Raw genomic sequence first — 20,561 nt, forward strand, 5'->3', positions numbered from 1 at the left:
AAAGTAGGCACTAATGTTTACACACCAGTCACCTATGAAAATATTCAGATACTAGTAGATATGGGTGTATGTATACACATATATCTGTACATGCTGGATATGCAGGTATTTTGCAAGTGGGGGTGCATAAGGGAAAGGACACACACAGGACTAGATTTTACATATCACGCCTAAACAAAATTGGTGCTAAAATGAAATTTTCCTAACTATTCTATAAAGTGCGCCTTAATTTATGTGTACTTAACAGAATAAGCCTAAATTTCTGCACGGTATATAGAACACGCCAAGCACTGCTCCACACGACTTCATTTACATGCCTGAACTATGCATGTACCAGGTGTATTCTAATAACAACGCACATAGATTTTAGAAACGCCCATGACCCACCCATTCCACGCCCATGGCCATGCCCATTTTTCAACTATGTGACTTTGAATTTATGCGCAGCACATTACAGAATACGCTTAGACAGTTAGGGAAAGACCAAAGGTCCATCAAGCCCAGCATCCTGTTTCCAACAGTGGCCAATCCAGGTCACAAATACCTGGCAAGATCACATAAATTCTAATTAATGCCAATTAGTACTGATAATTGGTTGTTAACATCCAATTATCAATGCTGATTAGCTTGTTAACTAATTAGCTTATGCATATTGTTATGGAATATGCTTTGATTTCCACATGGAAATCTCAATGCGATATATAGAATCCCGGGGATAACTTATAGAACCCTATAGGGCTAATTTTCCAAAGAGAAAAATGTCTAAAAAGTGGAATAAAGCAGCATTTGGACATTTTTCTCACCAGAACGTCCAAATCAGTATTTTTGAAACCCATTTTCCAGATGTTTTTCTATACAGTTTGTCTGCAGTGCATCCAAATCTCAAGGGGGCATCGTGGCATTTTAAGGGCAAGATTTGGGCATTCCAAAGACCTGGACATTTTTCAGCCATAATGGAACAAAACAAAGACACCCAGGACTAAAACTAAGATATTTTGAGCTAGACATGTTTTAACAATGACTAAGCCACAAAAAAGTGCTCTACATGACCAGATGACCACTGGAGAAATACAGGAATGACCCCCCTTACTCCCCCAGTGGTCACTGACCCCTCCCAGCCTCCAAAGATGTAAACAGTTGTTATAAGCAGTCCTATTAGAGCAGCAAGCAGGTCCCTGGAGTAGCCTAGTGGTTGGTGCAGTGCACTATGGAGAAGGGGACCCAGGCCAATAATCCACTCTAGTTGTTACACTTGTGGTGGAAAGTGTGAGCCCTCCAAAACCTGCCACACACCTACTGTACTCACGAATAGGTGACATCTGCAGCCATAAGGACTACTGTAGTGGTGTACAGTTAGGTACAGTAGGTTGTTGTTGGGTTTTGGAGGGCTCACTATCAAACATATAAATGGCAAGAGGCGTACTCACTCGCAATTGCGCAGTAGAGACTCTCTCTGTCCCACCCCCGCGTCAATACGTGATGACGGGGGTGTGACAGAGAGGGAACCTGCGCACCTGCGAGTGAGGGAACCGCCATCACCACCGCTCCCCCCCCCAGGGTTGCCGCTACCGCTCCCCCCACCCACCCGGAGTCGCCGCCGCCACCCACCCTCCACCCGGCCCAGGTACCTGGCTTCACTATTCAAACCACCGGAACGCAGCACACAGCTCATCTGAGCTGCCGTCGGCCTTCCTTACCTGCCTGTGTCCCGCCCTCGCCGACGTTACGTCACACGAGGGCGGAACACACGCAGAGAAGAAGGAAGGCCGACAGCAGCTCAGATGAGCTGTGTGCTGCGTTCCGGCGATTTGAATAGTGAAACCACGTACCCGGCCCGGGTGGAGGGGTGGCGGAGGGGTGGCGGAGGGGACTCCGGGGGGGGGGGGGGGGTGGCGGCGACTCCGGGGGGGCAGCGGCGGCGACCTATCCGGGGGGGGCTTTCAACCCCCCCCTTCCTTTACTAGCCCGTTTTTACGGGCTCAACGGCTAGTACAATATAAGGGAGCAATGGTGAGATGTGTACCTGGGATCTTTTAGGTGAAGTCCACTGCAGTGCTCCCTAGGGTGCCCCACTGCTCTTCTGGGATTTTTGTGTGGTCAGTCTACTAAGAGTGCTGGCTCCTCCTACATCCCAATGACTTGATTTTGTGCGTTTTTTACTTTGACATTTTTTTCGAAAATAGATCAAAAAGATAAACGCACAGAGCACATAAACATCTAACAAGTGGCCATTTTTGAAGAAAAAAAAAGAGATGTTTTGCTGTTTTGAAAATGGCTATATTTGCTATTTGGATTCTGGATGTTTTAAGCAAAACATCCAAAGTCAGACTTATACGTCATATCAAAAATGCCCCTCCACATGTTACATGTGCATCACCAGCATTAAGATACATACTCTTACTCCAGCTCTATGTACTCATGCCTCAGCACATACACATGTATATACCCAGTTATGCTCTTATTCTATAATGGAAAATAGGTGCCTACTTTCTTTTATAGTTTATGCACCTATATATAGGCGCACTGTTATAAGAACGTAAGAAAAGTCATCTAGCCCAGTATCCTGCCTCCAACAGTGGCCAATCCAGGTCACAAGCAGGGGCGTATCTGGAATCCGGCGGTAGGGGGGGCCAGAGCCAGAGAGGGGGGGCACATTTTTGCCTCCCTCCCCCCCCCCCGCCGCCGCCGCCGCCGCCTCTCTCCACCCCCTCCCCGCCGTCAACCCTCCCCCGCTGCTTACTTTTGCTGGCGCCGAGGTCCCGACCCGCAGTCTCCGTTTTTCGTCTTCCTCCGTGGCCATGCTTCCAGGAAGTAACGCTGCAGTGCTGATTCGTTGACCCCAGTTCGACGTCTGACGTCAGACGCCGAACTGGATTCAACGAATCAGCACTGCAGCGTTACTTCCTGGAAGCATGGCCACGGAGGAAGACGAAAAACGGAGATTGCGGGTCGGACCTCGGCGCCAGCAAAAGTAAGCAGCGGGGGAGGGTTGACGGCGGGGAGGGGGGCCAGGGCGAAATCTGCGGGGGCCCAGGCCCCTGTGGCCCCACGCAGATACGCCCCTGGTCACAAGTACCTGACAGAATCCCAAATAGTAACAAGATTCTAGAATCCCAAATAGTAGTAACATTCCATGCTACCAATCCCAGGACAAGCAGTGGGTTCCACAGGAAAGGTCCATGTTAACACAGAAACAGAGAAAAATGTGGGTCTGGGGGGGGGGGGGGGGAGTATATTTATAAAAACAAAAAAACCTTGAAGTCAAGTTGATAGTTGTTATAGATTTGACACGTAAAATGTACCCGATACTTTGTTTGTTTAGTATTTTGTGTTAGTTATAATATATTTAGTCTAATTTTGCACTGCACTGAACTGAATATGCTTTGTTATGTGTCAACAATACTTAATAAAGACTTCCATAAATTAAAAAAAAAAAAAGACACAGAGAAAAATGTAGGCAAATGAAGACCAAATGACCTATTCAGTCTACCTATCTAAGTCCAGATTCTAACTTCTTTTATTAAAAGGGTCCCTTAAAAACCCTTTTTTTTCTATTTAATATACTGGATCCATTAAGTACAGAGACAGACCAACGATCTGGAGTGATATTTTCAGTCTTCCTTTTCTTAGGAAGTTTTAAAGCAAGCAGGCTGTTAAGGAGGAACCTGGTTGTTTGTTAGATCCTGTCCGTCTTTATTTATGTGTTATGTCCACAGTAGTTTATTTATTCATGGTCTTGTTTTACATTTTAGATAATTTTAGATTTTGATTTGATATATAATTTAAGAACTTTAAATTATTTATATTATTTTTAACCTCTGTAAACTGCTTAAAATATATTTTATGATTTGCAGTCTATCAAACAAACCTAAACATTTAAAAACAGAAGAAAGCAAAATCCTTTGTATATGTATGGGATGATTACAGAGACTGTTCATCCTCAAGTAAAAGCAACCATGAAACAAATGTTCTCCAAATAAATTGGAGAAATAAATGGCAACTGTGTAAACTTGCAAATTATGTACTCAATGGCTTGAAATAAGTGGGTTACTTTATCTTTTCCCCATTGTCTCCTTGTCATCCTTTTCAAATTTATATGTATACTTATGTTTAGGTTCCATATTTCTTGGCAATGGGGAATGAGGAGTGGAAAAAAAGATACAGAGTGAGATGAATTCATGTATTTGGACACTTGATAAGGATGTACCATTGCACTCATTGCTGCTATGAAAAAAAAACAAATTTAAAAAAATTGCAAATGTGAAGGAGATTAATTGAAAAAGTGGCTAGCAGAATCTACTGTACATGAGTAGATTACAAGCATGAATGAATGGAAGTGAATATAGAGGTCAATGCTGCACAGATGTTGTTAAAACGGAAAAGTCAGGCAACATATAATCTGTTTCATTAACTATATGAGTGCACCATCAAAGCCAAGATGCTTCTTATAACTGTAATCAATAGAAATCAAACAATAAAAAACATGGGAAAGAAAATAAGATGATACCTTTTTTATTGGACATAACTTAATACATTTCTTGATTAGCTTTCGAAGGTTGCCCTTCTTCGTCAGATCGGAAATAAGCAAATGTGGTTGATGACATTTGCTTATTTCCGATCTGACAAATGGCAATCTTTGAAAGCTAATCAAGAAATGTATTAAGTTATGTCCAATAAAAAAGATATCATCTTATTTTCTTTTCCATGTTTTATTTTGTTTTATTTCTATTGATTAACTTTAAACGTGGACTAACACAGCTACCACACCTCTCTACTTCTTAGAACTGTAAATGATAAAGATTATTTGTAGAATAGAAAGTTTTGGTTTTACGTATGAAAGCAGGAATTTGCACAGCAATTTCCAAAATACATATAATTTTACGCACCATTAGGGACAGTGCTCCTGGGTGCGGGGTTTAGAAATGTGCACTTTTGAGACTTAAAAAAAATTACACCTGTCATTTTACTCAGATACAACTCCCACACAAAAAGCAGGTGCACATGTAGGCAATTTTTGTAGGCAATTTTCCAAGCGAGTGCACATGGGTACTTTCAATTTGCAAACTGAGGTAAAGTTTTCAGGTAAAAATTATCCATTGATTTTGCAGATATGTGGATAGTTTTGAAAACTGCCTTCCAAAAGACCATTTTTAAGAACGGCCATACTTCTAATGGAGTTGGAATATATAACATTGAAGAAAGAAAAACTCTAGCCAACATCAATATTGTTTACTAAGGAAATCTAATCCCCGTCAGTCTAAGCTTCTAAAATGTCATTATATTTTTTACTTCTTGATTTGAGCATCAGTGTTATATTATTGGTTGTTTGGGTCTGTTTCATGTCTCTGTGTGTAAGTTTGGTAATACTGGCAGTATAACAGAGCCTATACCGTGGCTGCCCAATTCTGGTAAACACTGCAACTGAATTATATTACACATATATGTGTATGTTTCATTATTACATACATCATTTTAAGCATCCTGATTTTAAGCCAGAGAAATGGTATATACATGTTATTAAACAGATAATCATGGGCTGCAGCTCCGAAGGCACTTGACAAAAGGTATCAAATATTTTTCAGTAGTGATATTTGTAATTCAATACACATAACTAAATGGAGAAAGCAAACTAGAACTCAACAAAAATCTTAGGACAATTCTGGCTATTCCAATCATTGAATTAATAGATCACAGTGCAATATCAAGGATATGAACTACAGTAGCTTGAAAGTAGAAAAGTGGCCTAGGGTGCTATCGTGTGCTGAAACTCTCCTGCTTCAGGGTTAGATCTGGTTAGTTTCCACTTACCATTTCAACTCTTACCTTCGCCTCGATGAAATATTGCTAGTGTTCCATCTGCCAAAGCCACAAGAACTCTGCCTTTCACATGCCTGGAAAGAAAATACCCTTGAGATTTTTGTGCATAAACACAGAACTCAATTTACGAAAGTGCACTACTGCATTAGCAAGAGTTATTATCGTTTATTAAACTTGCTATACCTGCTTTGTTGCAAGCAAATTAAAGTGGTTTACATTAAAAAATAAAAAAAAACAGGAAAACAGAAAAGGACGCCATTAGTAGATAGAAAAGAATTAACTAACTTGCCATTCAAACACTATCTCAACCAAACGAAGAACATAGGCAACAACATCCATCCAAGGAAAGTAAAACTCAATGCAAACAAAATTAAATACATACAGTGGTGTACCGAGGGCAGGGCGGTGGGGGCGGTCTGCCCCGCGTGCATGCTGCGGGGGGGGGGGGGTGCAAGGAGCAGCTGTCGGCTCCACCAGTTCCCTGCTCCCTCTGATGTTACTTCCTGTTCCGGGGCAGGGAACCAGCGGAGCCGACAGCTGTGTGGCTGCTTCCAGCACCCCTAGAAGGTAAGAGCAATGCACCTGGGGGGGGGGGGGGTGTTTGGAGGTGATGCGCTGGGGGGAGGGGTGCGCAGCGGTGATCCGCCCCGGGTGGCAGCCGACCAAGGAACACCACTGCATACACACGACTAAACCTAACCCTGATCTCCCGCTGCAGAATTAACCTGGGCCTATACATAAAAAGCCTGAAGGAATAAGTGGGTCTTTAATAGAGTACAAAAAGATGTGTAAGATGTTTCAAGCCTAAGATGCTGCGGTAAGGAGTTCCCAAGTGAAGTTGAATTAAAGTAAAAAGCGCTAGATCTAGTAAATTCCTATCTAGCTGTAGAAGGGGGGGGGGGGGGGGGGGAAAGAACTAACCTATTGCCTTTTAGTGAATGTAGAGTGTGAGAAGGTGTATAGGGAAATCACCAAAGAAGCAAAATATGCAGGAAAACCACTGTGAAGAACCTTATGAGTTAAAGTTAAAATTTTAAATTTTACCCTGAATTCAACAGTTAACCAATGAAGCAGTCTGAGGAGAGGTGAGACATGATCGTGACGAGATGCTCGACAAAGAATATATGCTGCAGTATTTTGTAAAGTTTGCAGTCTCTTCAGGTTATGTTTAGTAATCCCTGCATAAATCACATTATAGTAATCGTATCTAGAATGAAGAAAAGCATGAAACAGAGTGCAAAGCGCACCATAATCCAAAAAAATACAAATTGATCTCAGCTTGCATAAGAAAAAGAAACCTGATTTAACAACATGAGAAATCTGAGGGCCAAAGGACACAGCTGAATCCAATATGACCCCAACATATCGAAAGGATGAAACGGGGACCAATGTGCCTGCCAAATAAGAAAGATGATAATGATCCGGTTACCCAACAAGCTATTGTCTTCTCAGTATTAAGAACTAATCGATGGTCTTCTAGCCATCCCACCACAAGTTATAAACATTTTTCAAGTGGCTGTAAATCAACAGAATTCAGAACAGTGTAATAGACTAAGAGAAAGTCATCTGAATAAGAACTGATCCCCAAAGATTGAATAAGTAAAGCCAAAAGGCTAACAAATTAAATAGTGTTGGAGAAAGTATCAACCCCTGAGGAACACTACATGTCAGGGGGAGAAGAGCTGAAATAGATGATGGCTGAACCACCAAGAAAAGAAGAAAACCAGTCCAAGACTACACCCAAAATGCCAAGTAAATAAAGACAGTGTAAGAGGAGGTCATGATTAATGAGGTCAAATGCTGCCAACAGTTCAACAGAGCAATTTTTCCTCTCTCCAAATTACTATGAAGTTCACTTATTAGGGCAGTAAGAACTGTTTCCCTGCTGAAACTGGCAAGAAAACCAGATTGACGAGGAGGTAGAACATTGATAGACTCTATATAAGCTGATCAAGGACTACTGACTCCACAATTTTAGAAAAAAAAAAAGATAGATTTGACACTAGCCAATAATTTAGGGTCAAGATTCGATTTTTTTTCAAAATAGGCTTAATAAGACCAGTTTTCAATGGGGCTGGTAATTTACCAGCTGTTCAGCTACTGATAAGAATGGAATGAAGACATGAGAGAGATCTGTAGATGGTTGTTTTAGTCAACTTGAAGGAAAAGGATCCAAAAAAGAAAAAGTACCGTGTAGGTGCAACACTAAATTGGAAAACGACCTGCAGTAAATAATACACATTATTGCATGTTAGTGCAGAATCTAGCCCGCTATTAGTTAAATTATTTCCATCCACCAGCACAATCTTTCTGCTCAGATTTTGGAACTGTCCTGCTTCACTTTTGGCCTAATTGTGGGCAGTGCTTTGGATATCTTGCAGCTGCTCTGTATTCGGAGCATAGGCTGTGAGACAACCCACTGCAGAATAAGGCAGTGGCGTTCCTAGGGGGGCTGACACCAAGGGCGGATCGCCGATGCGCCCCCCCCCCCGGTGCAGCGCGACCCCACCCCCCCGCAAAAGGACACCCCCCCACCCTGGCAAAAGAACCTCCCCCAGGTGCACACCGCTGGGGGGGGTGCCACGCGCCGGTTAGCTTCGTTCGTTTTCATGCTCCCTCTGCCCCGGAACAAGTTACTTCCTGTTCTGGGGCAGAGGGAGCATGGAAACGAATGAAGTTGACCGGCGCACGGCACCCCCCCAGCGGTGTGCACCCGGGGCAGACCGCCCCCACTGCCCTCCCTTGGCACGCCACTGGAATAAGGGAGCCTTTTCCAAAGCTGTGGTAACTGCTAGAGTGTACTTAGTGCAGCTTAAAAGGGCTTACCGTGGGACGCACTCAGGTGTCCTGTGGTAAGTCCCAAATGCACACGCTACTCGCGCGCTAAAAACTAATTTTTTTTTGGCTGAGGAGGTGTATCTCCACTAATTAGCTCATCTACATTACCATGTGCTGACTGATTAGCGCAGGATTACCATTTGAGCCCTTCCCGACTGCCAAATGGGTGGCAGTAAGTGCTCACGTGGGTAATCGTTTTTAATGGCAACATTAGCGCATGGCCATTAATACCGAAAATAGAAAACTGGCCATTTACTGCTACAGTACAAATGGCCTAAGGGCACAACTAAGGCCATTTTCTACTGAAGCTTTGTTAAAAGGACCCTTAAAAAGTGGGAAATGCCCAACGTAAATAATAATGTCACTGGCACTTACACCAGGCTGAGCACAGAATCCTTCAGCTTTATCGAGTGCAGACATTTCTTCCAGTTGGACACTGCAGAATGAACATATAGCCTGGGAGAAAGAACAAAATTGTACTTACATGTACTGTGTATACTGAATGACATGCAGAATATTAACATTAGAACACAGGGCATAAGATAGGAATATTCATGCTGATATACTGTACACACCTGACTATACACATTACACATGAAACATGTATCTTTAATGCAAAAAATTAATTTAGAGAATATCTTATAGTTAACTTCGGTGTTACGTCTCCCTCATATCTAGATAACTACTATTAGTTTTTTTTATTTCTTTATTTATGAATTTTTAACATCAATCACAAGCATTACATCTTGTTAAGGAAAAACAGAAAAGGAATTAAAATTAAGAATTCTTCTTATGAAGAAAAAGAAAAACAGTAAATTTTCTTTCTTAGACCACTAACTTGTAGAGAGGGGGGGAAAAGAAACAAAGAGGAGTTAAATCTGAAGTAAGTTAAAGCATATGGCCTGGATTACACCGCTTGCATTGTATAGTGAATTACATGATCTAAAACTCAAACTGGTTCTATTTGTTCAGTTTTTTTAAATCTATAAAAGATCGCAAATGTTCTGGTTCAAGAAAAACATATTTGTTATCAAGATATCGTATTTGGCATTTGCAAGGATATGCCAAGAGAAATTTTCCACCCAGAGCTTTAACTTCGTCCCTCAGTGCCAAGAAGGCTCGTCGTCTCTCCTGAGTAACCTTCACAACATCTGGAAAAATCCAGAGTTTTTCACCATAGAATGGTTTAGCAAGATTTTTAAAGTAAAGTTTTTTAAGCATATTTAAATCTTGTTCAAACACTAATGAAACAAGAAGAGTTCGCCTTTCAAATATCCCATCATTAGAACTTTCCAGAAACGCTGATAAATCTTGTAGACCTGCTTTCCCATCTTCTCCCTTTTTAGAAATTGGTAAATAAGATATTTTATTTATAGGAGGTATTAGAGTAGGTGAGATAGATAGGTTTTCAGTCAAGTATTTTTTGAATAACTCGATGGCGTTCATCTCTGATGAACGAGGAAAATTAAGAATTCGAAGGTTCAGACGCCTATTGTAGTTCTCAAAGTTCTCTATTTTCCGATGAGTTATTATTTTGTCCTTGATTAATAGGTCCGTTTTAACAGTCAAGGTAGTTATATCTTGTTGAACCTGCGTTTTGTTTAACACAACTTCTTGCTTCAACGTGTCGAGAGCTGTTGTTAATAAATCCAATTTACTCACGATTAAGGACGTCTCCTGCACAGCCTGAGTGACTGTAGAAGTCAAAGTTTGTTTAGCTGCCCAAATAGATTCCAGTGTAGGCGCCATAGGGGAAACAATTTCCCTTCCGTTGTTACTTCTCACCGTTCTGGGAGAGTCGCCACCGAACGAAGAGTCTGGAGCAACGCATTCCGAGAGCTCCTGAACTTCCAGAGACTGCCAGGCTGCGGCGGGACATGGCGGTGGATTCACATCCGGCGAGGACAAAGTTGTTTCCGTTCCCTGTGGGCTTGATGCTCCTTCACCCTCCCCCACTGCGGGTAAACTCAAGCTGGTTGAGCGCGGTGTACTAACTACTATTAGTTTTAACCCATTTTGCTAATAACAATTTGTTCCAAAATTTGTTACAATTAGAAGAAAATATCGCCTCCTTTATCCCAAGGTAACTTTTTTGTTCCGTGGAGGGCATCTGACCATTACGCATGCAAGTGCTAGCAGCAATCACTAAATTGCTCCAGGATCATCATTGCCTATAGCTGTAATACAATTTTTACTAACAACGCAAAATGATTTAAAAAAGAAAAACCAACAACATCAAACATGCCAAAACAAACAAACAAAAAAAGTCTCAATTTCCTGGTCTCCTACTGCTAAAACTTTTCTGAAGCTGGAATACATTTTGGATGGACCTGCTGCAACTGCTACTACCCAACATAACTAGTGAAAAAAATTCAATACAGTATTAAGTGATGAAATATAGTCAAATAAACTCTCTAGCATTGAACAGCATCCCTACCCTAGAGACATGATTCCCAGCCCTCACCAGTGGTGTACCTATGGGGGGGGCCCAAGGGGGCCTGGGCTCCCCAAAATGGATCCAGAGTCACTGATTTGGCTAGCAGGGGTCCCCAACCTCCACCAGCTGAAGCGTTTCTCCAGCGCTGCTCTCCTTACTTTGCCTGCCCTGCTTCCCTCTCGTCACATGCATGTTCGGTTTTAGTGAAACTGAGCATGCGTGACACTTTGCACATGATCAATTTCATTAAAATCGAGCATGCACAATGTGAGGGGAAGCAATGTAAGGACAGCAGCGCTGGAGAAACGCTTCAGCTGGCGGGATTTGAGGACCCCTGCCAGCCAAGGTATGTGGCATTGCGGGGTGGGGGAATGGCAGGGAGGCAGGCCAAAATATGCCCCCTCACTTTGGGCTCTGGACCTCTCCCACTTAGAGGTCTGGCTACACCCCTGGCCCTCACCACATTCCTTCCTTAAGCAAATGCAGGGAACAGGGCCAGCAATGATCCTTTATTACATCTACAACAGCCAGCATGACTCTGTGCTACTTTTAACTATTTAGTAACCAAATACAGGAGTAATCTGCATAGATCTGTACCATCCATTCTGTGCTCCCAGCCACATAGTTGGAGCTGAGCTGGTGACAGCTCCAAGGGCTTCACTGGTTGCTTCTTGCTCCTTCTGCGTCGTGCTCGAATCCAACTTCTGTTGTCCATTTTCACTAAAGCAAAAGGAGAAAGCTGTTAATTACCCAGCAGTAAGCTTCACTGCATAAACTGCATGTGATTTCACCCAAATGCAAGAGTACAGCATCTGAACAAACAAGAATGGGAAAGTTACCATGGCTGGATGCAGTAAGCAGGCTTAACACTGCAGAATAAATTCATGTTCTTATTAATCTTTCAATTCCATTACCCCTCATCAGAACATTTTCTTCCCAGCTAACTCCATACATGATCATTCTTCTAACAGACCAACAGATAAACATGGGGTGCTTGAAATAGGCTCCTGTAGTCAGGGCCGGTCTTAGCAATTGCGGGGCTCTGTGCAGACCAGTTTGGTGGGGGCCCCGCCCCTTGTTAACATGTTTTAAAATTTTTTGTTTATGAAAATTTCAAATAAAGACAGATCAAGCAGTGCTGCAAGAAACATGTCTTTGTTATTGTATTTTGCACATTAATATTCTTTATATTTCCCGTACCTGGATGTCCGCAACTACATGCACTGTACTAGCGGAACAACCAGATACATCAGAGAAGTCCATAGCAATAAGGACGTCTTTCTCGTAAAACTGCCAAAGGACCATATGACAAATGTTGGCAAGAGTAAATGTTGGGGGCGTCCTTTGGTGGTTCTGGAAGATGGGCGTCCTTTTTTACTATACTTTGGGTGTCCCTGATTTGGGCATTTCGCACTGCGATAATGGAATGTCTAAGGACGTCCATACTATTTTTCGATTATACCTACCTGATTTTGGCCAACTTCACGAGGGCATCCTAATTCATACTTAGACGACCTTTCAAAAATGCCCCTCCACGACACACCAGTCTTGGAGTAGGTTGCTCAATTTTTAATGCTCTTCCTGGTTCAGACTGTTGAGGCTTTGTCTGAAAGTTCTTCTCCTGAGGTGGATCCTGATGGGAGGGGTGGGATGGCGGAATTTGAGGAGTACATATGTACATAAGTATTGCCATACTGGGACAGACTGAAGGTCCATCAAGCCCAGTATCCTGTTTCCAACAGTGGCCAATCCAGGTCGCAAGTACCTGGCAAGATCCCAAAAAAGTACAATACATTTTATGCTGCTTATCCTAGAAATAAGCAGTGGATTTTCCCCATGTCCATTTTAATAATGGTCTATGGACTTTTCCTTTAGGAAGCCAGCCAAACCTTTTTTAAACCCTGCTAAGCTAACTGCTTTTACTATATTCTCTGACAACGAATTCCAGAGTTTAATTACATGTTAAGTGAAGAAAACTTTTCTCTGATTTGTTTTAAATTTACTACTTTGTAGCTTCATTGCGAGTCCCCTAGTCCTAGTATTTGTGGAAAGAATAAACAAGCGATTCACATCTACCCATTCCACTCCTCTCATTATTTTATAGACCTCTATCATATCTCCCCTCAGCCGTCTTTTCTCCAAGCTGAAGAGCCCTAGCCACTTTAGCCTTTCCTCATAGGGAAGTCGTCCCATACCCTTTATCATTTTCGTTGCCCTTCTCTGTATCTTTTCTAATTCCACTTTATCTTTTTTGAGATGCGGTGATCAGAACTGAACACAATATTTGAGGTGCTGTCGCACCATGCAAATACAAAGGCATTATAACTTGCTCATTTTTGCTTTCCATTCCTTTCTTAATAATACCTAACATTCTATTTGCTTTCTTAGCCGCCGCTGCACACTGAGCAGAGGGTTTCAACGTATCCTCAATGACGATGATTAGATCTCTTTCCTGGATCTCCTAACATGGAACCCTGCATTACGTAGCTATAATTTGGGTTCCTCTTTCCCACATGCATCACTTTGCACTTGCTCACATTAATCGTCATCTGCCATTTAGATGCCCAGTCTCCCAGTCTCGTAAGGTCCTCTTGAAAATTTTCACAATCCTCTTGCGATTTAACAACTTTGAATAACTTTGTGCTGTCAGCCAGGGGCGTAGCTATGGGTGAGCCTGGGTGGGCCCAGGCCCACCCAATCGTGGCCCAGGCCCACCCAGCTTAAGCACCAAAAGTGCAGAGCAGCCACAGCCTTTCTGACATGTTGCAGCCCACTCAGCCACCTCCCACCTGCTTTTTGGTAGAGGCAGCTCTTCTGACTTCTGGTCCTCGGCTTCGGCCAGCGCTGCATTGCCATCCTGCACCGCTCTCGCTTCTCGCGGCCGCGCTAAACGTAGTCTCAGCTGCTGCTGCGCCTGCGTCGCTCTGCTGAGTTCAGCTGCACGCCACGCCAGCGGCGCGCACCACGCTTTACTGCCTACTACCTGCAGTGTGCATAGCACGATCGCACCAACATCGCACACAGTGCCGCAGGGGAAAGGCTGCCGGTCCGGCTTGTTATGGCCATGTCTCCTTGGAATCCACACTGTGCCTGCCTGCCTGCCCTGCCGGCCAGGTTCTAGATGATATTTTTAGAATCATCATAGCGTAGCAGCACTCCCCTGCGGCACCCCGACACAGGACACAAACAACACAGGTACAGGAGCCAGGGAGCTCTGCACCACGTGAAACTACAGGCAGCTGCCCAGAAGGTAATATATATATTTTTTTCATTTTTTTAACTTGGCATGTAATTGTAAAATAAATGCTGGCTAGTGGTGGTGGGCTTCTGGGTGGGGTAACTAAGACCATTATTGCCTATGGCAAAAGAGGTATATTTAATGATAAATATACTTTTTTTGCCCTAGGCAGTGAAAAGCCCACCCCTACCCAAAAGCCCACCACCAGCCAGCATTTTGATTTACTGTTGTAATCAAAATGATGGCTCTGGTGGTGGGCTTCTGGGTGGGGGTGGACTCTTCACAGCCTAGGGCAAAAAAAGGTATATTTAATCATTAAATATATCTCTTTTGCCCTAGGCAATGAAGAGCCCATCCCCACCCAGAAATTCACGGACAATACATTTTAATAGTGCCCAAATTAATTTTTAAAAAGTTGTCTATTTCTCATGTTGGTAGGTTTTGGGGTGGGGAAGGTCTCTGCAGTGCCAAGGTTAAAATTAAAAAGAAAAGAAAAGCGTAGGCAGCTTTCTCTGGGTGGACCGGTGGAGGTGGGCTTTGCAGTGCCCAGGATATAATGCAATAGGGGTGGGTAGGAAGTAAGACAGGGCTGATGCTAGGCTACAGGAAGGGGTTGGAGTGGTAGGATAGGGCTGATGCTTAGCTATGGGATGGATAGTGGGGAAGGGATGAATTGATACTGGGCTACAGGGATAAATGGGTGGGGGGGGGGGAGGATAAGGTAGAAGGGAAGGACTGATGCTGAACTAAGGGGATGGATAGGCAGTAGGGAAGGGAAAAGCTGATGCCGGGCTGCTGGGATTGATTGGGAGAGTGGCAGGGAAGGGCTGATGTCGGGCTACAGAACAATTGTTTTATTTTTGGTCCTCTATTCTGTAATTGATGAAGGTTGGTATGTATTCTGCATGTGACTGAGGTGAGAGATTCTGCTGGCATGTGGTTTGTGTGGGGTCTATAAGTCTGATGTCTGAACTTTTCAATGGAATGTGTATTGCTGCTATGTATATTCACTGTTGCCTTTATAAAAGTACTGTTGTTGATATTTTGGTTTCAGAAATGGTGTTAAGGTTTGCAACATAGAGCTCTAAGAAGCCAGGCTTTAGTGTTGCTTCACAAAGTACCTGGTAGTGAACGGATTTTGTATTGCTATTATTGAGGTGCTACCAGAATTTGAATACATTTTTCCTATGTAATTATATTGCAGGATCCTGCCATGTGTGTTGAGAGATTTGCTATTGTAGTAGACTTATGTCTGGCCAATTTTAATATATGGGATAATGTAATTATATTTAAAAATATCAATTTTTACATTACGTATGCATGTGGTTTATGTTGATGCAGGGCAGCTGTTGGGCAGACTACTTAGAAATCCATCATCAAGTGCATTCTAAGGCAATATTTTGTAGTATCACAAGAAACATACTCATACTTATATACACAGTGCCCACCCATATTAGCTCTGGGCCCACCCAAAATGTCAGATCTGGCTATGCCACTGCTGTCAGCAAATTTAATTACCTCACTAGTTACTCCCATCGCTAGATCATTTATAAGTATGTTAAAAAGCAGCGGTCCCAGCAAAGACCCCTGGGGAACCCCACTATCTACCCTTCTCCATTGAGAATACTGACCATTTAACCCTACTCTCTGTTTTCTATCTTTTAACCAGTTTGTAATCCACAATAGGACATCACCTCCTATCCCTTGACTCTCCAATTTCCTCTGGAGTCTTTCATGAGGTACTTTGTCAAATGCAATTTAAAAATCCAGATACACAATATCGACTAGCTCACCTTTATCCACATGTTTGTTCATCCCTTTAAAGAAATGTAATAGATTGGTGAGGCAAGATTTCCCTCCACTAAATCCATGTTGGCTATTGAGCTTATTTTCGAAAGAGATCGCCGGCCATCTTCCAACACAAATCAGGAGATGGTCAACGATCTCCTGATCCCAGCCAAATCGGTATACTCGAAAGCCGATTTTAGCCGGCCCCAGCTGCTTTTCGTCGTGGAGCCAGCCAACCTTCAAGGGAGGGTACAGACAGCGGGACGAGGGGCGGGGTGGGGCAGGACGGGGCGTGGTTATGAAATAGCCGGCTGCACTTGGTCCATTTATTTTTAGGTCCAAGTCACAAAAAAGTGCCCCAATTGACCACACGACCACCGGAGGGAAAGAGGGATGACCTCCCCCAGTGGTCACCAATCCCCTTCCACCCAAAAAAAATTAAAAAAAAAAGTTTTTTGCCAGCCTGTATGCCACCCTGAAATGTCATACCCAGCTCCCTGACAGCAGTATGCAGGTCCCTGGAGTAGTATTTAGTGGGTGCAGTGCACTTCAGGCAGGTGGACCCAGGCCCATCCCCCCTACCTGTTCCATTTGTGGTTAATGTTGAGCCCTCCAAAACCCCCCCAAACCCACTGTACCCACATGTAGGTGACCCCCTTCACCCCTTAGGGCTATGGTAATGGTGTAGAGTTGTGGGGAGTGGGGTTTGGTGGGGATTTGGGGGGCTTAGTACCCAAGCTAAGGGAGCTATGCACCTGGGACCTTTTTTTTTTTAATTTCTAGAAGTGCCCCCTAGGGTGCCCGGTTGATGTCCTGGCATGTGAGGGGGGCCAGTGCACTACAAATGCTGGCTCCTCCCACGACCAAATGCCTTGCATTTCACTGGGTTTGAGATGGCCAGGCCCGGTTTCCATTATGGCTGAAAAACGAAGCTGGCCATCTCCTCTAAACCCGGCGATCGATTTAGCCAGCCCCAACTGTATTTCGAAAATAAGGTTGGCTCCGCCCCCTTGCGAAACTGGCCCCGAAGATGGCTGGCCATCTATTTGGCCAACGCCGTTCGATTATGCCCCTCCACGTCTCATTAATCTATGCTTTTGCCCGGCACCGATGTCAGGGAGGATGTGGGCTGTTCTTAACAATCTGTAGTAAGTGCTTTCCGGTTTGTATTTGCCATTTTGACTTGTTTCAATAAAAAGATTTAAACATTCATAAATAAATACATACATTCATACAGATGGTGCTACAGCTTTATGTTATAGTGTGATTTATTGGCTGATATCCCTGTACTGCCATTCATTCATTGGCTACCAATTTTGCATTGTCATCTAGACTGCTATGCTTTTAATTTTGGTTATCATCTTTTATTCAGCATTATATACTTTTTTATGTATTTGTATTTAGATACATGTTTGTATTGTAGAAATATCTCTGACTCCTGAAGCAGGTGCTTGCTGCACCGAAACGTAGGACATCGCAAGTCCATTCAGTCTTCCTGATATTTTGGACTTATCAGCCTTTGCATCTTACATATTTTTAACATTATCAATAAATTGTTTTCCCCCCGTTGTAATTGAAATTGGTCTCCCCCATTTGTTACAGCGTGAAATCACTGCAGGGGTTGGCGATCCCTCTCTTTTGAAAACAGAGTTTTCTGCAGGCAGAGTTCTTGCTTTGATGTTGGCAGTAGATACATACACTGCTAAAAACTGTGGCTTTGGTTTTCCCATGTGCAAACCCCTCCCCTACCTGCTCAGTCTGCTGTTCGCTGGTTGTACTGTGGCTGGATCTGTAAAGATATGCTCTGTCAGTGGACACTGCCGCATCTGTGCTACTTCCCCTTCACTTGTACTGCTGCTTTCAGGTACCTCCGTTGCTTCTGTTGCTTCCTCCGTTGATTGTGATTGGTTGATTTTCCCATTGTTGACTGTGGCCACTTCACCTGCAGGAGAGAAAGATGGGATGGTTACTGGGCACAGAAGGATTATAGGGAGAGGCTGGTGAGTTTATGGACATCATCATCATTTCTGACTAATTATCTCGATCTCATCAAACAGCACTGCTGTGTCCACTCCATCCGGCCTTCACCTAATGCTCTGTTATAAAGTGGAATGAACCAGATAAAGAAGGCGCAATGAAAAATGGCTTGCGATAGTGTAGGCGCGGGTTCTGGGCGTGCGCCGATCCATTTTTTAGTGCGCCTGTAGAAAAGGCCTTTTTCTAATTTTTGCCGAAAATTGACGTGCATCCATTTTGGGTCTGAGACCTTACCGCCAGCCACTGACCTACACGCAAGAAACGCCACTTGGCGCGTGTCCGTTACGCTCGACCGAAATTAAAAAATATTTTTCAGACGCGCGTATTGGACGCACATCAAAAATGAAATTAGCAAAGCGCCACACGGTAGTCGGGCAGTAACTCAACTTTGGCGCATGTTGGGCGCGCGTAGACACTTACGCGGCTTAGTAAAAGGGCCCCTATGTTACTACATGGGAGATAACCCATTAATTATAGAGCAAAGCTGACGCTGAAGACGGCTAAGGGGGTCAGTCCTTGAGACAGCCCAGGACAAGGGCAAAACATGCATGTCGGAAGTTAGTAATGCCCTGGTCTGACACATCTAAAAAAGATGAGTATCAGTTGATATACCGGTTAAATAAGAATTACAAATAGAAACTAAAAATAAGAATAAGAATGTTATAGGAGACACTATATACATAGTGAACCGATGAAGAGGTGGGTGCTAGATCCATTGCTATGAAAGTTAGTTGGCAATGAGCACCGCTGAGGTCAGTAAGAGATAGAGAATATATCGATGAAATGAATTGACTAACGAACGTGGATGATATAATAACTATAAACTTGGGAACCGGCTGTGTGGTTTTGAAAATTTTTTTGGAGGTTCCACAAGTAAATACACGGAGGAATAGCCATTGATATTGGTAACTACATTAAGATAAGCATGACTTACTGCTCTTTATGGTAAAGGAAAGAGACAGATCTAGGTGTGTGAAAACACTGAGTGCAGCAACTCACTTTGGCCCTTGTCCAGCACAGGGGTATCTCCTCGGGAAGAAGAGTTGCTACGTGGCACATTGCATCGGGTTGCACAACCTACTAGCGTGATACCTGCCAGGACCCCATCCGTATCAGCCGAGTCTTCAGGGTTCACATCACCCTCCAAAAAGATTTCTCCAGGTGGGTAATCACTATCGCTGGCCGCTGAAATGAAAAAGAAAGGTAAACACCAACATAAACATTTCAGAAAGCTTGAACTCGAGCAGCACCCGTTATCCAGATAAATGCCACAGGCCACATCTATCCAGTGATTTTCAGTGGCACTATCTGAATCATTACTCACTGCTCTGGCACATGCAGATACTGTCAGCTCAGACTACGGGCAAAGCATGGGTGATCTCAGGAATTATTCAAATAGCAGTGATAGTCAGTCACAAAAGGCTGTCCTAAGTTATCCGCATAAGTGATCAGAATAGCGGACTGAACATCACCACTATCTGCATATTTGGTGCCATGCACTATCCAGACATTCAGGCTTTTTTTTTTTAACTGTCATGGCAGAATATTGACCCATTTGTTTCTACAACAGTAAAGCTTGAAGCATGTGAAATTAACATTTTAAGATTTTAGTGAACTCAATGAAAAAAAAACACAAATTAATACAAAGAGAATGCAAATCTATTTGCACATCCAGGGTCTAAACACAGGTAGCTTACACAATGAGAACTATTGAAGCAACAGAAAACAAAAGAGTAAATAGTTGCCTGATGTAAGCATGAAATATACAATAAACACAATAAAAAAATACATCCCGCTACACACCATTACTGGATTTGTGCAAATTACAATAATTAAAAGAGACTAGGCAACCCTAGTAAGTAACATGATATTTAAAGAAGTAATAAAAACTATAAATGGAGCCCTCATGCATATTGCTATAAATATAATCTAAACAAGTGGGTTTTAGCAGTTTATGAAATAATCAACTCCAATGGGAACGAATTCCATCATTGTGCTGAAATATAAGGAAAAGCCATAGCATGGATTGATAAATATCTAATTCCTTTGGGCACAGGAAACTGCAATAAACCTCGGTCTCACAACCTAAGAGAGTGACCCAATTTCCTCAACATAAGGATATCTATCAGATAATCAGGAACAAACTCATAAAATACCTTGTGTACTAAAGTACATAATTTGAACCGGCAACAAGCCTCCAATGGAAGCCAATGGAGGCTTCTCAATAAAAGGAAAAACAAGATCTGACCTGAGCTTACTGAAAATCAATTTCGCTGCCGCGGTCTGCAAAATCTGTAAATGACATGTTACCAGTTATGTTTTCCTAGTTCCCATTTTGCTCAATTGGAATCTACTAGGCATAAGGATTTCTTTTTCACAGCTCTATTTCTCTGGAACTCTATGTCA

General features: G+C 43.0%; 1 protein-coding gene across 1 annotated transcript in view; it reads right to left on the minus strand.

Annotated features, from left to right (window-relative positions):
• Positions 1-20,561, minus strand: part of MAPK8IP3 (mitogen-activated protein kinase 8 interacting protein 3) — a 229,698-nt gene that overhangs the window by 25,848 nt on the left and 183,289 nt on the right. The window contains exons 20-24 of the mRNA XM_030211285.1: positions 19,155-19,340; positions 17,868-18,060; positions 11,690-11,812; positions 9,031-9,111; positions 5,824-5,891 (exon numbers count right to left, since the gene is read on the minus strand). Coding sequence (XP_030067145.1) covers positions 5,824-5,891; positions 9,031-9,111; positions 11,690-11,812; positions 17,868-18,060; positions 19,155-19,340 — 651 coding nt within the window. The remainder of the gene's footprint in view (positions 1-5,823; positions 5,892-9,030; positions 9,112-11,689; positions 11,813-17,867; positions 18,061-19,154; positions 19,341-20,561) is intronic.

Source organism: Microcaecilia unicolor, chromosome 8 (assembly GCF_901765095.1).
Source record: "Microcaecilia unicolor chromosome 8, aMicUni1.1, whole genome shotgun sequence".
NCBI classification, from domain to species: domain Eukaryota; kingdom Metazoa; phylum Chordata; class Amphibia; order Gymnophiona; family Siphonopidae; genus Microcaecilia; species Microcaecilia unicolor.